At 38.2% G+C, this 15,891-nt stretch overlaps 1 protein-coding gene across 2 annotated transcripts in view; it reads right to left on the bottom strand.

The window, feature by feature from the left end:
- Pafah1b1 (platelet activating factor acetylhydrolase 1b regulatory subunit 1) overlaps nucleotides 1-15,891 on the bottom strand; it is a 50,350-nt gene that overhangs the window by 17,375 nt on the left and 17,084 nt on the right. For both annotated transcript variants that reach the window (XM_085695281.2, XM_085695282.2), the window contains exon 2: nucleotides 7,351-7,568. In XM_085695281.2, coding sequence (XP_085551407.1) covers nucleotides 7,351-7,382 — 32 coding nt within the window. In that variant the 5' untranslated portion in view covers nucleotides 7,383-7,568. The remainder of the gene's footprint in view (nucleotides 1-7,350; nucleotides 7,569-15,891) is intronic.

Here is a 15,891-nt window from a genome sequence, read left to right as displayed (position 1 = left end):
GCAAGCATCCCTGCTCTCGTGCTTCAGCATTTCTCAATTATTCTGAGCCTTTAGCCACAAAATCAGAGAAAAGGTTAATTTAGAATTCTTCTTCAAGACTTTAAACTAACACATATAATTAAAAAAAGTTAATACCACCTGGGTGGTGCACACCTTTAATCCTAGCACTCAGGAGGCAGAAGCAGGTAGATCTCTGTGAGTCTGAAGTCAGCCTGATCTACAAAAGTACACTCCTCCCCAAGTCACTACCATGGGCTTAAGCAAAATCTAAATATACATATACAGTAATAGTATCATTACATTCTATACCCCATTTTGTTTTGTTTATTCTTTTCTTTTGAAATTGGGTCTTTAAGCGCACTCAGGAGGGAGAAGCAATCAGATCTCTGTGAGTTCAAGGCCAGCCTTGACTACAAGAGCTAGTTCCAGGACAGGCACCAAAGCTACACAGAGAAACCCTGTCTAAAAAAAAAAAAAAAAAAAAAAAAAAAAAAGAAAATGGTCTTTGTCTTGGCTTGCCTTGAATTTACAGAGGTATGCCTGTCTCTGTGCAACTATGCCTTGTCCTCTGTATTTTTATAAAACAGGGTTTTTTGTGGGGGCTGGAGAGACGGCTCAGCGGTTAAGAGCACTGCCTGCTCTTTGCAGAAGTCCTGAGTTCAAATTCCCAGCAACCACACGATGCCTCACAATCATCTGTAATGAGATCTGGCGCCCTCTTCTGGCCTGCAAGCATACAAGCAGACAGAACACTATACATAATAAATAAATCTTTTAAAAAACCAAAAAACCAACCAAACAAAAAAGCAAAAACAAACAAACAAAAACAGGGTTTTGTGTGTACCAGGCTGACCAGGAACTACCGAAGTGGGATGAACCCTGAACTTTTGAATGGTCACCTGGCCAATTCAAGGCACTGGAAATCAAATCCAAGGATTCATACACGCTATATCCCCAGCCCTCCCCAACAGATTCATATCTGCCACTGATCTCCAATATTTCATCATAGGCAAACACTGCTGTATTTTGTATGTTCTTCCAGAGATAATCTACCTGAAACCTATGCTTTTTTTTTTTTTAAAGACAAGGTTAAACCACATAGTCCTAGCTGTCCTGGAACCACTTGATGAAAATTCTTTTTTTGCTTCAACTTAGTTTTGATTCTAATTCCATAACCTTGAGAGACAACATGAAGTCAAATTAAAATGCAATCGATGAAATAAGTTGGTATCATTTTTCCTTTGAAGTAGGATCTCACTATGAAGCTTAGTATAGCCCAAAACATGATACTGTTTAAACAAGAGCTGGGTTTATTATGCTGAGACTGAACTATTTGACTCAAAGACAATTTCCATACATGCATTAACAGAGAAGATGAAGAAACTTATCTCATTTTATTTTTTATCATCATCTGTCTATGTGGGGTGAGGACATGGCGGGGATCAGGTCAGCTGGGTGAAAATCAGAAGACAACTTCTGGGAGTTGATTCTCTCCTTCCACTATCAGTTCAGGGGATCTGAACTTTCAACACTGTGGTGCAACAGGCACTGAATCACTGAGCCATCAGTCTAATAAGATTTTCTTAAATATGTTACAGCATTCTGCTGAGTCTTAGAGAAGAGAAGCACAGGTGTGCCAATTTCTGGCCTATTTATTATATTCTAGTCCAACGTAATAGGCCCTAAGATTTATGATAAAAGGGTTATAAGGTCATTCTTCATGTCATACAATATTTAATTCAAAAAAGCAGTTCACAATTCAACTACTATTGAGTGTTAAGATGAATACAAGTCACAGAGAGGTTACTATAAAGGGCAAATGAACCTTCACCTTCACTATGGAACAAACAGTTACATTTACCAGAGACCTGGGAGCTGTGCAATATTCCTTTACACTATGTGAATATATGTCACTGTGATTGGCCTAATAAAAAGCTTATTGCCTCGTAGTTTGTAGGTCCATATTTCTACATGGTGTGACAGAAAAGTTCTTAGGCCATGGCTAGTATCCAGAGCAGTCAAGTAACTTTCCAGACAGGCTGTCGCTAACCTAAAAAAAGGTCAAGATGTTGTTTTGCTCCTTTTTTTGTAATTTGGAGGATACCTGATAGAGATGCCGATTCAAGCCTACGTGCTAGCTAGCATACAGAGCAGATAGGTAGATGTGGATGTGACTAAAAGCCATTTACCTGGTTACCTAAGAGACAGAATGCTAATGTATTTACCCCTCAGTTTATGTTTTGATATATAAGGCTTTTTGGAGAATAAAGCGGGAGAAATTCTTCAGCATGTGAACTCAGGATATCATGAGGGACCATGGAGAATCTCCCTCCCGATAAAGCCATGTGAGTTGTGTCTTTATTCCCGCGCATCCACGCCGGTCCAAAGAGAGAGAGTTTATGTTGGGGTCTGGTTCAGAGAGAAATAATTTATGGTCCGAGCTAGCACCGGACCCCGACAGTAGTTAGGCAGGAAGTATAGGTGAGACAACCAAACTAAGGATGCTGGGATGAAGAAGGGCAGAACCAGAGAAGTAACCAGGAAACACAGAGAGAGCAACACATGCTGGAGGACAAGTAAAGCCATAAGCCATGTGGCAATACATACATTAATAGAAATGGGTTAATTTTAGTTTTAAGAGCTAGTTAGTAATAAGCCTCAGCTATCAGCCAAGCATTTATAATATTAAGCCTATGTCAGCTATTTGGGAACTGGTGGAAGAGACAGAAACTTCTGCCTATACCAGGGTCTTTAAAGATTCTGAAACTGAAATCAGTTTCTACCTCCTAACTGCAGTAACATTCACTAAGTATATGCCATTTTGAAATTCTTTTAAATAGTCAAGCAAAAAACATGATCCATTCTTATATCTCAATTATCATCTTAATATGATGGTCAATTTTCAGCATCAACTGAACAGAATTTAGAATCACCACAGAAACATAACTTTTGGGTGTATTTTTGTTTCTGGAAAGGTTTAAACAAACAGCAAAGAACTACTATAAATGTAGGTGGCCACACCTCATGTGCTAGTGTCTTTGACTAAGCAGCAGCTGCCATTCACACCTCTCTGCTCTGTGACTGCAGATACAATGTGACTCACTATCTCACCTTCCCGGATGTATTATGCCTCAGATTGTGAGTTAAACCCTTCCTTAAACTGTTTTTGACAGGAATTTTGTCACAGCAACAAGGTAACTAATATACTTACTTAATTCTTTTATCAACAATTACTAAAACCTGGCATGGTTTTAGTATGATCCCAGTACTCTTTGAGAAGCAATGCCTGGTTCAAGATAAACATACTGAATTATAGGAAGCTGGCCTCCCAAGAGACTCTACTCCAACAAAACAAAGATTTAAATTTAAATCATAAAAATCAGTATGTTTGAAACAATCAGAACTTTCAGTGAAGTGATTTTTGCTTACTAGTTTCAGTAAATCTAGTACTAAAAACAGCCATTGAAGACAGGAAATACTTATAATCACTAATATTTAAAACTGTCCTCAAAACAACCACACAAATAATGAAAATGTTAGATTGGTGGTAGAATATGTGTTTAATATGCACAAACGCTCTGGGTTCAACCCCTATCACTTTAAGGAAAGGCACACATCCATAAGTCTCAGTGCTTAGGAGGGTGAGGCAAGAGGCTCTCAAGTTCCGGTTTCTGAACTACACATTGAAAGTTTACTTTAAACAAACAACCCCAAAAAATCAAAGAAAACAAAGAGGCTGGAGGATAGTCCAGTTGGTAAAGTGCTTATAATGTAAGTATAAGGATCTAAGTTCGGCAACGATGTAAAAAGTTGGGAGTGGTCAAGCATGTCTTAAGTCCTACAATAGCTAGTTCCAGGACAGGCTCTAAAGCTACAGAGAAAACCTATCTCAAAAAAACAAAAACAAGAACAAAAAATCCAAACAAAAGCAAAACAGTTAGTAGCTAGTTGTATCTAATAATCAAATTTATAGCAACAGTAGTTATGTTGTCAAGGTTAAACAGACATAGACAGGTAGGCGGTCTTCGAACACTTCAAAGACAAACAGAATATGGTATTTAACATGTTTAAGAACCAAAAGCTTATCAATGACTGTGAGACATGTCTGCTCCTGACACCACTAATGTATTTCAAAAGAAGATGATGGGCATTAAAGAACCTCCGTACAGAGCTTGCTTTATTCATGGCAAAAGTTAGTAATCTCGGCAAAGAAACTGCCCTTGCCTCAATTGCTGACAGTGTACTGTCCAAACTGGACTAACAGGATGTAAAAAAGGCACCAGTGAAACTTTGCCAACGCAAGGTAGAACAGTCCTTTAAAATTCCTTACTTTTCAGAAATGTCTGTCAGATGTACTAGGTCTGTAAGCCAAAGTTTGATGCCCCAACATTATGAGGACTTTGAATGACTGTCCAGGCAGTTAGATGTCCCTATCATCAGGTAAAATTTCATCCTTCTGGGGTCTTTAAGGGAGTTAAAGACTGAACAATTAGTTTAAAGTTTTCTTTAGCTATGATAAAAGTTAATTAGGTATAAAACTTTGAACTCACAAAGATAAATAAAAGAATATTTTCTCTAAATTTGTCAAATACAAATGGACTGAATATTTTTGTTGTGTATAAATTTACTATGTTAAAGTTAAAGCTTCCTTTTTTATTTAGAGAAAAAGGGGAGATATGCTGTACACCATGAAGATGTGTTCTGTTAATGAAAAGCTGATTGGCCAATAGCTATGCAGGATTTTCAGGGCAGAGAAAATGCTGGGAAGGGGAGAGTCTCAGGAGTCACAAGCAGATGCAAAAGAAACATGCTGTGTTAAAAAAAGGTCCGTCCTGCTACACAGCAGAGGGTAGATAATATGGGTTAATTTAAAATGTAACAGTTAGCTAGTAAGAAGTCTGAGCTATCAACCAAGAATTTATAATTAATATCAAGTCTATGTGTCAGTTATTTGGGAACTGGAGGATAGGGAAAAAAAAAAGTCTACCTACAATCTCCCAGTGGCTCTATCATTAAAGAAAACGATACTCCCTCTTCCAACAATCAATAGCTTATCAAGAAGAGGCAAGGGGACACATGGTGGTGGTGTACCCTTTAATTCGCACATTCAGAGGCATAGACAGTCAAATCTCTATAGGCCTTGGTGTGGGAGAATTATCTGTATTCTGTCAATCATGTATTTTAATAAAAAGCTGATTGGCCAGCAGGAAGTATAGGTGTGTCAACCAGACAGGAAGTAGAGGCGGGGCGATGAGAATAGGAATATTCTAGAAAGCAGGAAGCTCCCTCTGCCATTCCTGCGCAGATCACTGAAGAAGCAACATGTAAGCTGTCACACTGAAAAAGGTACCAAGCCATTTGGCTAACATAGATAAGGATAATGGGGTAATATATGTTATAAGAACTAATAAGTAGCCTGACCTAATGGGCCAATCAGCTTTATAACTTATAGAGATCTCTGTGTGATTGATTTTCTCTAGGACTTGCCGGCTCTGGGGTACTGAGCAAGAACAGAAACCCCAACAAGCAGGCCCCATCAAGGCCTGAGGCCAGCCTGGTATACAGACTGAAATCCAAGACAGCCAGGGCTGTTACACAGACTATAAACTTGGCTGTCAAGGAGGTTAGATCAAGAGGATCACAGTACCTTCAAGGTTAGCCTAGTTCAACCCAGAAAGTCCCAAGCCAGGGTAAGCTACAGTATCAGCCTCCTTCTCAGAAAACAAACAAACAAATAAAAATCATAGGAATCCTACAATAAATCTAGAACACAAAACTAAATTATCTCCTTGGTATTCAACTACAAAAATTGAAATGCTGTAAATTATCACAAAATATGGAATTTTATGCCCTCATTAATGCATCTGCTTAAATGCACTAGATACCTCAGAAAATTAAATACTAAATTAACCATGAGATAATGAACAATAACTAGGAGTTCATTTCTATAATATGAATCCTAGGTAAAACAAAAATTAGGCAAGCTAGGAAGATAGCTCAGTAGGTAAATTGTTAGTCATTCAACTATGAGGACCTGAGTTCAGATTCCCTAAACTTAGTTAAAGAGCTGGATCTGGTGGGACCTGTTTATAAGCCCACTGCTGGGGACTCTAGCCAGCCAGTCTTGCCAAATCAACAAGGTCATTCAGATTCAGTGAGAGATACTAATAAATTTTCTTTTGTTTTTTAAAACTGCCTCAATGTGTAATTCTGGCTACCCTGGAACTCACTATGTAGACCATGTTTGGTCTCAAATTCAAAGACCTACATGCCTCTGCCTCTTAAATGCTGGATTAAAGACCTACACCAACATGCCTAGCATAATTAACTTTTTTTAATGACTTAATTTTACTTTATGTTCATTGGTGTTTTGCCAAAATGTACTGTGGGTGAAGGTTTCAGATCCCCTGGAGGTGGAGTTACAGACATTGGTGAGCTGCCATGTGGGTGCTAGAAATTGAATCCATGCTTAAGAATAGCCAGTGCTGGGGCTGAAGAGATGGCTCAGAGGTTAAGAGCACTGACTGCTCTTCCAGAGGTCCTGAGTTCAATTCCCAGCAACCACATGGTGGTTCACAACCATCTGTAATGAGATCTGGTGTCCTCTTCTGGCCTGCAGGCGTACATGGAGGCAGAACACTGTATACACAGTATATAAATAAATCTTAAAAAATTTAGGGGGCTGGAGAGATGGCTCAGAGGTTAAGAGCACTGGCTGCTCTTCCAAAGGTCCTGAGTTCAATTCCCAGCAACCACATCGTGGCTCACAACCATCAGTAATGAGGTCTGGTGCCGTCTTCTGGCCTTCAGGCATACATGCAGACAGAATATTGTGCACATAGTAAATAAATAAATATTAAAAAAAAATAGCCAGTGCTTTTAACCACTGAGCCACCTCTCCAGTCCCCAACCTTTTTTTTAAATTAGAAGATCTACCTGCAGTAGCACTATTTTCCTATTGAGTATAATATGTCTAAGATACTTTAAAAAAATAAATAAATAAAATTTACCAACTAATATTATTCATCTTGCTTTAAACTCAAACATGACAAATAATTAATTTCATGTTATGAGAAGGTCCAATTTTGAAGTCAAGACAAACTATCAAAACTAATATAGCACACACTGGTAAAGACACTTAGATTCCAAAACTACATTTTAATATTTTCTTCCCAACCCTGTCTCCTTCTCTCCATCCCTCCCTTTTGTGACAAGGTGTCAGCTAGCCCAAGGAAGGCCCTGAACTTCCAAAGCAGCAGAGGATGACCTTGCCTCTACACCATGTACCATTAATCATGCCAGTTTATTCTTCTAAGAGGATTCTAAAGAGCAGAAAATTGAGAAACTTACAGTTCATCTCGTTGTCTCTGGGACAGCACCATTTTGGCTGCAATATCAAACTTATTTGATATAGTGGTATGTCCCTCCAGAAAAATCGAAAGTTTTGTGATCCCTGGATTTGAATTAAATATGCCACTAAGTGGCAGCCACAGAGGGGAAAAATGATTCTTTATCAAGTGAATCGAATCAGCAACCAGGAAATAGTCAACAAGTAAGGTTCATTCCACCTAAAAAGAAGAGAGAAAAAGGAAAAAATAAGATTATTTCCCTAATTTAAAATTTGTATTATTTCTAAATTATTATAGAACATGATGTAATTATATTAACATGCATGTTAGATGATAGTCAACCTGGAGTTTAAAGAAGTAAAAAAAAAATCAGTCAATGCAAAAATAAATTCCTATCTCAAACAACCATAAACTACGATGTAGACTAGGCATCCTTTTGACCCCACAAATGTGTTATAATTTCTGACCCAGGTATGTACCCCCAAACCCAGCCACATTTTATATGGCTGAAATGATGTAAAATTGTACCTTTGTTGCTGATTTTGAGATGGGGTCTAATTAAGTAGCCCTATTGGCTAAGACTTTTTGCAATCATCCTGTTTCAGTTTCTAGTGCTAGGTTTGTGGACATGCACCACCATACCAGCAACACAGCATTGTTTTCAAGTTTAACATATTTACCTATTTAATTCCAATTATTAATATATAGCTACTCTAGAAAACTCCAACTCTGCTTAAAAGTAAATAATAATAATAATTATTATTATTGTTATTATTGTTGTTATTATTATTATACAAGTCAGGAATTCACCATGTAGCCCTGACTGGCCTCAAACTCAGCAATCCTCCTACAGAGGATGGAGCGTAAAACCAGCTCAGGTTTTTGCAATTAATTCAGCCTAGGGTCAAGAGGAATCAGATATGTTTTTCAAAAAAAACTTACAGAACAGTGAATGGGCCTAAACAAAATATACAACAATGAGATAAGATAGCTCAGTGGTTACTTTGCTGGCATGCCTGACAACCTAAACCCCTGGGAGCCACTAGGTGGAAGGAGAGAATCAATTTCTCCAAGCTTTCTTAAAAAAAAAAAAAAAGATTAATTTATTTATTATGTATAGTGTTCTGCCTCCACGTATGCCTGCAGGCCAGAAGAAGGTACCAGATCTCATTATAGATGGTTGTGAGCCACCATATGGTTGCTGGGAATTGAACCCAGGACCTTTGGGGAGAACAGGCACTCTGCAAGTTTTCTTATCTCCAAATCTGAATATGCACAAGTCCTCAAACAATTTAATTAAAAAATAAGATTAGATCAGGAGGTTTAACACACCTAAACTGTTTACCTAGCTTGCACAAGGCTACGGATTCAATAGCCAGAAGGGGAAAGAAGAGGGGAAAGTATAGCATGTGTAGCTAGCTGAGTGACAATGAGAATGGAGTGTCTAAATATGAGAGACAATGTGTGAGTACGGAGTGCATCTATTTAACTCATTGAGTATATAAGTGAGTATGGAGTGTCTGTATGTATGAATATACAAAAAAGCATGGGGTTTTGTGGAAGGCAGATTGACCGCAACTAAGGTTAAGAAAAAGCAATTAAGGGGGCTGGAGAGGTGGCTCAGAGGTTAAGAGCATTGCCTGCTCTTCCAAAGGTCCTGAGTTCAATTCCCAGCAACCACATGGTGGCTCACAACCATCTGTAATGGGGTCTGGTGCCCTCTTCTGGCCTGCAGGCATACACACAGACAGAACATTGTATACATAATAAATAAATAAATATTTAAAAAATTAATTAAAAAAAGAAAAAGCAATTAAGTTAGTAAAGGTATATCACAGAAATCAAAGAAGCACTTTTGAGAAGAGGTAATTTATAGTACCCAAAGTTATCAAATATGAAGAGATAAGCTGGCTGCATTCAGTATGCAGTTTACTGATAACCTTGATGAGAATGGTTTTGGTGGAATGCTAGATAGAGAAATGGCTTAACATGCCAGAAACAATATCAATTATTAATTTTTTTTGGAAACAGTAGGTATTATGTTATAGACCACGCTAGCTTGGAATTCAAGGGAATCCTCCTGCCTCAGTCTACCAGATACTGGATTACAAGAATGAATTACCATGCCTGGCTAAAAAACAATATCTAAATGGGCAAAGACATGGAGTAGAGATGATACCATAAAACAAAACTTTTACAGATAAATATAAGCATTTGTTTTCCTCTGCCATATCAGATATTTAAATGCTGATAAAAAAGACAGGATGTACAATTATACCTATGTAAGTGTATTTTATATTAGTGTAAGTGAAAGAATACTGTAATATTGTCATAAAATCAGCCTGATTAAGCCTCTCTGACTCCAATTATCAATTTGCAGTAAGAAGAGGGCAGAGGACACAGAAGAACAAAAGCAGAAAAATCTAAGGTGTTAAAAGCCTTAGACAACGAAAGAAAAGAGACAGAAAAGGAACCTGTGGATGGTGACTCCAACCAATCACAGGATTCATGCGGTTAAGACAAAAAATATTACCACCAGCTCAAGCCAAATCCTGGTTCAACTATATATACATTCAAAACCAGCCTGGGCAATCCCAGAACCATTGAGACATCTCAAATATAAATTAAATAACTGGGCTGTATTGGAGCACATCTTTAATCCCAGCAGTTGGGAAGCAGATATAGGATGATCTCTGTTGAGTTCATGGCCAGCCTGGTCTACAAAGCTAATTTCAGGATAGCCACGACTGTTACAGAGAAATTCTGTCTTGAAAAACATAGAAAACCAAGTAAGTGACATTCACTGGCTTTAATTTATGAACCATGTTTAGATCTAGATCCAAAGAAACTATAAAGACAAGACATGAGCAAACACTTGGAGAAATATGAATACTGATTAGACAGCTGAAAGAATTATAAAATTCATTACATTATTTTCTTAGTTTTGTTTATAGTCAGATATCTCCCATATAAAGTCTTTAAAAAGTAGAAGTTGGGGCTGGGGATGTAGCTCGGTGACAGATGACTTACTTAGTGCGTGCAAACACACACAGTAAGTTCTTACCCACACATTAAATTCTAACAAATATATCAGGAAGTGTAGAGGGAAAGGAAAGAAAGGGAATGAGATTTGGGTGCAATAAAAATAGTTCACCTTACAAATGAGCAAGCTTTAGAATATAACTCCAAAACAAAGAACCCATTACTATTTACTACCAATACATTTTGTACAGGTATATTCCTAAGCCTGCCATTTCATCCAATTACCTTCAAACAGACTGGGGACAGATGTAGTACAGTTGGTACAGTGCTTTCCTGAAGACATGAAACCCCAGGAAAGTTCTATCCCAACACGGCATAAAGTGGTACAAACCTGTAATTCCAACATTAGATGGGTAGAAGAGGATGTTAAGGTCATTTGTATGTACCTAACAGTTAAGTTCAAGGCCTATCTAAGATACACGAGTTCCCTTTTCCAAACAAGAAAATACCCAAAAAATCTGAAGAACATATTTAGATATAAATTATAGACTTCTGTTCTAAAATGAATCTAACAAAGTTTTGAATATAAAACAAGGTAGAACTCAGGAATGGCTTGGTGATCTTCACATAAAAAGTTTAAAAACCGGGGCTAGAGAGATGGCTTAAATGTTAAGAACACTGGCTGTTCTTCCAGAGGACCCAGATTCCATTTTCAGAACCCACATGGAAGCTCACAACTGTCTGTGTAACTCCAGCTCCAGGGGATCCAATACCCTTATACACAGACATACATGTGGGCAAAGCACTAACTAGCGCACATAAAAAAAGTAAAATGAATTATTTTAAAAAATATTTTAAAATAAACATTTAATCAAAACAGGAGATCTTTTTTCTCTTTTTCTCCTTCCTAATCCCACTCCCCTCAAACAAGGTCCCACTAAGTAGTTCTGACTGTCCTGAAACTCACTGTAGATTAAGCTGGCCTCAAACTCACAAAGATCTGCCTATCCCTCAGCCTCCCAAATATGTTGGAACTAAAGACTTGAGCCATCATGCCCACTTCATTTTTCAATATGCTACAAATCAGGTAAAATTTACCAAACAGTATTAGGAAAATAGGGCTCAAGAACATATCAGAAAAGAAGGCATGTAATATTTCAGGAACCAGTCAGATATGGTGGTATGTGCCTTTAATCCTGGCAAGTAAAAGCAGGCAGATCTCTGAGTTTGTGGCCTTGTCTACAGAGTTTTCCAGGACAGGTGGGCTACATAGAAAAGACTCAGTCTCAACAAAACCAAACAAATAATTCAAGAACAAGGGAACCAATGAAATGGTTTGCTGAGGGGAAAGCCTGCCTCCTTCGGACCCACATGGTAACGATTGACCTTCAAGACTGTCCTTTGAGCTAAAACACACACACACACACACACACACAGAGAGAGAGAGAGAGAGAGAGAGAGAGAGAGAGAGAGAGAGAGAGAGAGAATTAAAAAAAATTGTCAAGCCTGCTGAAAGAATATACATTTTCAATGAGTGATGCCTTAAGCCTATTATCTTTTGGTAAGTTTTATCTACTACTGCACCAACCTAACCTATCTTTCTTATTGCTTGTTAAGAGCAAGCACCAGAGAATTATGGGCTTCTAAGTTAAAATGCTGACAATTTATTAAAAGCTTTCAATTATTTAATATTTTAAAAATGTAAGGATCATCCTAGGTTGGTGAGGCACATCTTTAATCCCAGCACTCAGGAGGCAAGCAGGTAGATCTCTCTGTGACTTCATGACCAGTCTGGTCTACAAAGAGAAAGCTAGACAAAGTCAGGACTACAGAGAGAAAAATCCCTGTCTTGGGAGGAAAAGAAAAAAGTACAAGTTCTCATCTTAGTCACACACAACAGTGATACTAAATCACTATTCATAGATGGGAGGTGGTGGTGCACACCTTTAATCCCAGCACTCAGGAAGCAGAGGCATGTGGATCTCTGTGAGTTCGAAGCCAGCCTAGTCTACAAGCACTAGTTCCAGGACAGTCTGAATGTTACACAGAGAAACCCTATCTTGAAAACACCTTCCCCACAAAATCAAATCACTATTCATTAAAAATTTAAGGTCAGCCTGGGACATATGAAACCCTGCCTTAAAAAAAAGTCAGCAGGGTGGTGGCAGAGCATGCCTTTAATCCCAGCACCAGCACTCAGAAGCAAAGGCAGGCAGATTTCTGTGAGTTTGAGCCCCGCCTGGTCTACAGAGCGAGTTCCAGTTCAGGCTCCAAAGCTCAACAGAGAAACCCTGTCTCAAAAGAAAGAGTCAAAACTAACAAAATTCACTGCTTTAAAATAGAAGAGAGCCGGGCGGTGGTGGCGCAGGCCTTTAATCCCAGCACTCGGGAGGCAGAGGCAGGCGGATCTCTGTGAACTCGAGGTCTACAAGAGCTAGTTCCAGGGCAAGCGCCAAAACTACAGAGAAACCCTGCTCGGAAAACCAATATAAATAAATAGATAAATAAATAATAAAATAGAAGAGAAAAAAACTTTAGTAATACTTAATAAAGCATTCATGTGCCGGGCAGTGGTAGGGAACACCTTTAATCCCAGCACTCCGGAGGCAGAAGCAGGTGGATCTCTTTCAGGTCAGCCTCGTCTACAGATCAAGTTCCAGAGCTACTCAGAAAAACCTTGTTCTGAAAAATAACGAATGAATGAATGAATGAATAGAAAAGCCATTCATGCAAGGGTTGGAGAGATGGCTCAGAGGTTAAGAATTCATCTTGTTCTTTCAGGGGATTCCAGCTTGGTTCCCATCACTCAAGCCTGTAATTCTAGCTCAGGGAATCTGAAGGCCTCTTTTGCCCTCCACAGATAAGTACCGGCACACAACTGGCATACATTTACACAAACACATATACACATAAATCAGTGCAGTTCTCTAGCTAGAGAAGAATGTTCTCAAACTGATGCATCATGATGACTGTTTAGGAAATAATAAAACCATATTAAAGCAAGAAAAGGGTCTGGAAGTCAGTGATGACAGGCTTTGGACTAAGACAGAAGCAATGGAAATGATTTGCGTCTCATGGCCAAAGTGCAGTTAGAGGAAAATGGTCTTTCTTTTTCTAATAGTTCACTATTTGCTCTTGGTCTTGAAGACGGTATTCTCTTTTTCTAACTGTTGTGTTCATAAGCATGCACTTGTGTACATGTGGGGGACTGAGGTTGATACTGCGTGTTTTTCCTCTATCACTTTCCACCTTGTATTTTTAAGGTTCCAGGGCTTATCAATTAATTATACTGACTAGCCAGTGAGCTCCAGGAATGGGCATATCTCTGCCCTACCCCTGGGTTTCGATGCCACCACATACGTTTTTATGTGGGTGCTGGGGATCCAAACTCACGTTGTTATGCTTATGCCATAACAAGCATCTTACCCACTAAGCCATGATCCCAGCCCCAAAGATGGGTTTTCTCTAGGGTATAATCTTAGTCCTATAGGCATATCCCATTGCTATTAAAGGGCAACTTCTCAGAAATTTTTATAAAACCAGTGTTCCTCAACTGATTTCTAATGTTTGTCTCCACTTGTACAAACAACTTAGAAATCAGGCTGGCAAGATGGCTTTCAAGTAAGGTGCTTATCATCAAGTCTAATGGTCTGCACTCCATGTATCCCACAAAGTGGAAGAGGAAAACCAACTCCTGAAAATTGTTCTCTGACCGCCATACATGAGCTATGGCATGTATGCACACATACACATGCATAAAAATAAAAAATAAAAAAAGAACTAGGTAATAATGTTAAGACACTCTCTGTCCTTAAGAAAAGAAATAATTGAAGGTATAAGCTAATTGTATTTATTCATTACCTATCTTGCTAGACTCTACACTGTAATGAAGATTAATAAGATGCAATCAACTAAAGGAACACAAATCCAGTTAAAAGTTGGGAGGGTAAGAATGGGAAAGAGTGAATAAAAACACTGTCAGGACTGTTCTAAATGACCAAGCAGCATGATAAACTAAAAGATTTTAAAAGGAAATAGAACTTTGAACAGGTTTTGGAAAAGGAAAAATAATATGAAAAAAATTTCAAGTCCAAATTTTTGAGTAGTTAGGGAATACAGTATTACTAGAATGGCTAAAGATAACAAACAGCTACAAAAAGCTGAGTGATCCGTACTCTAAATTCCAAAGGTTAACAGTGACAAAATAAAAACATATAGCTCTCGTAAAGAAAACAAAATTTACTTCTAAATAAAGGTGAATCATGCTTTGGGAAAAGGCAAGACAGTATTTGATATGGGCATTAGTAAAACCCGTAACACCAGAGCATACCTACAATCCTCAGCACTTGAAGGCTTAGATAATTCTGTCAAAGCAATCTCTTTTCAGCAGTATACAGTTTTCCTGAGTCTCTCTGCTAATAACTATACTGAACTCTGGAAGCATATGCTCTCTATTAGCAGGATGGCACACATATTTAATCAATCCCAGCACTAGGGAGGCAGAAGTAAGTGAACCTCTGCACTCTGCAAGTTCGAGGAAAGCCTCTAACATCAAATTCCAGGCCAGAATGGACAGTGGTGGCGCACACCTTTAATCCCAGCACCTGGGAGGCACAGGCAGGTGGATCTCTGTGAGTTCGAGGCCAGACTGATCTACACAAGTTAGTTCCATGCAGGCTCCAAAGTTAGAGAAACCCTGTATAGAAAGAAAAAAAAGAAAAAAAAAATTCTGGACCAGTCATGGCTACAAGATAAGGATATGCATGTCAACTTTAAATTCTGCTTAAAACCTTTTTAGAGTTAGGTGGTGGTGGCACACACCTTTAATCACAGCACTTGGGAGGCAGAGGCAGTTGAATCTCTTGAGTTTGAGGCCAACCTGGTCTATAGAGCTAGTTTCAGGACAGCAAGAGCTACATTAAAAAAACAAAACAACAAACCAAAAAAAAAAAAAAAAAAAAAAAAAAACTGTCTCCAAAAACCATTAACAAAAGCAGAACACCTTTCTAGAACCTGAGTGTTTAGAACAATAAATACCTGGCATTTGCAAAGAACTCCACGATTTACAAACAGTTCTGTGTCTTTTTAATCTAATTCAACTACACTGTAGGATGGTCCTAAATTATCTGGACACAAAAAAGTTATGAATCATAAATTATTGTCTATAGATAATACAAGTAGTAAAATGAAGAAAAGTTGTAAACTTTCTTTGATTTTATTATTATTATTATTGAAACAGTCTTATTGTGCAGACCCTGAGCCTAGATATCCTATCCTTTCTTAGCCTGACATTAAAACCATGCACCTCTAAGCCCAGCTTTGCTTATATGGTAAAAATGTAAAGTTGCTGAAGCTTTATCTAATTTTCCATGATGATCTGAAAAAAGATAATGCAAAGTATGTAATTTTAAATATAGTTTAAATATTGCTTAGCTATACAAGGCCAAGAGAGACTTATTTACAAACTTACTCTGACCTAAAAGTGACCAGCATGCAACCTCTGGTTGGTTAAATAACTGGATAAACTCAGGTTGTTTCTATGGTCAAGGAAATAGGATAG

The sequence above is a fragment of the Myodes glareolus genome, chromosome 9 (assembly GCF_982192425.1).
Source record: "Myodes glareolus chromosome 9, mMyoGla1.1, whole genome shotgun sequence".
Lineage (NCBI taxonomy): Eukaryota > Metazoa > Chordata > Mammalia > Rodentia > Cricetidae > Myodes > Myodes glareolus.
This window is presented reverse-complemented; position numbering and strand designations above follow the sequence as displayed.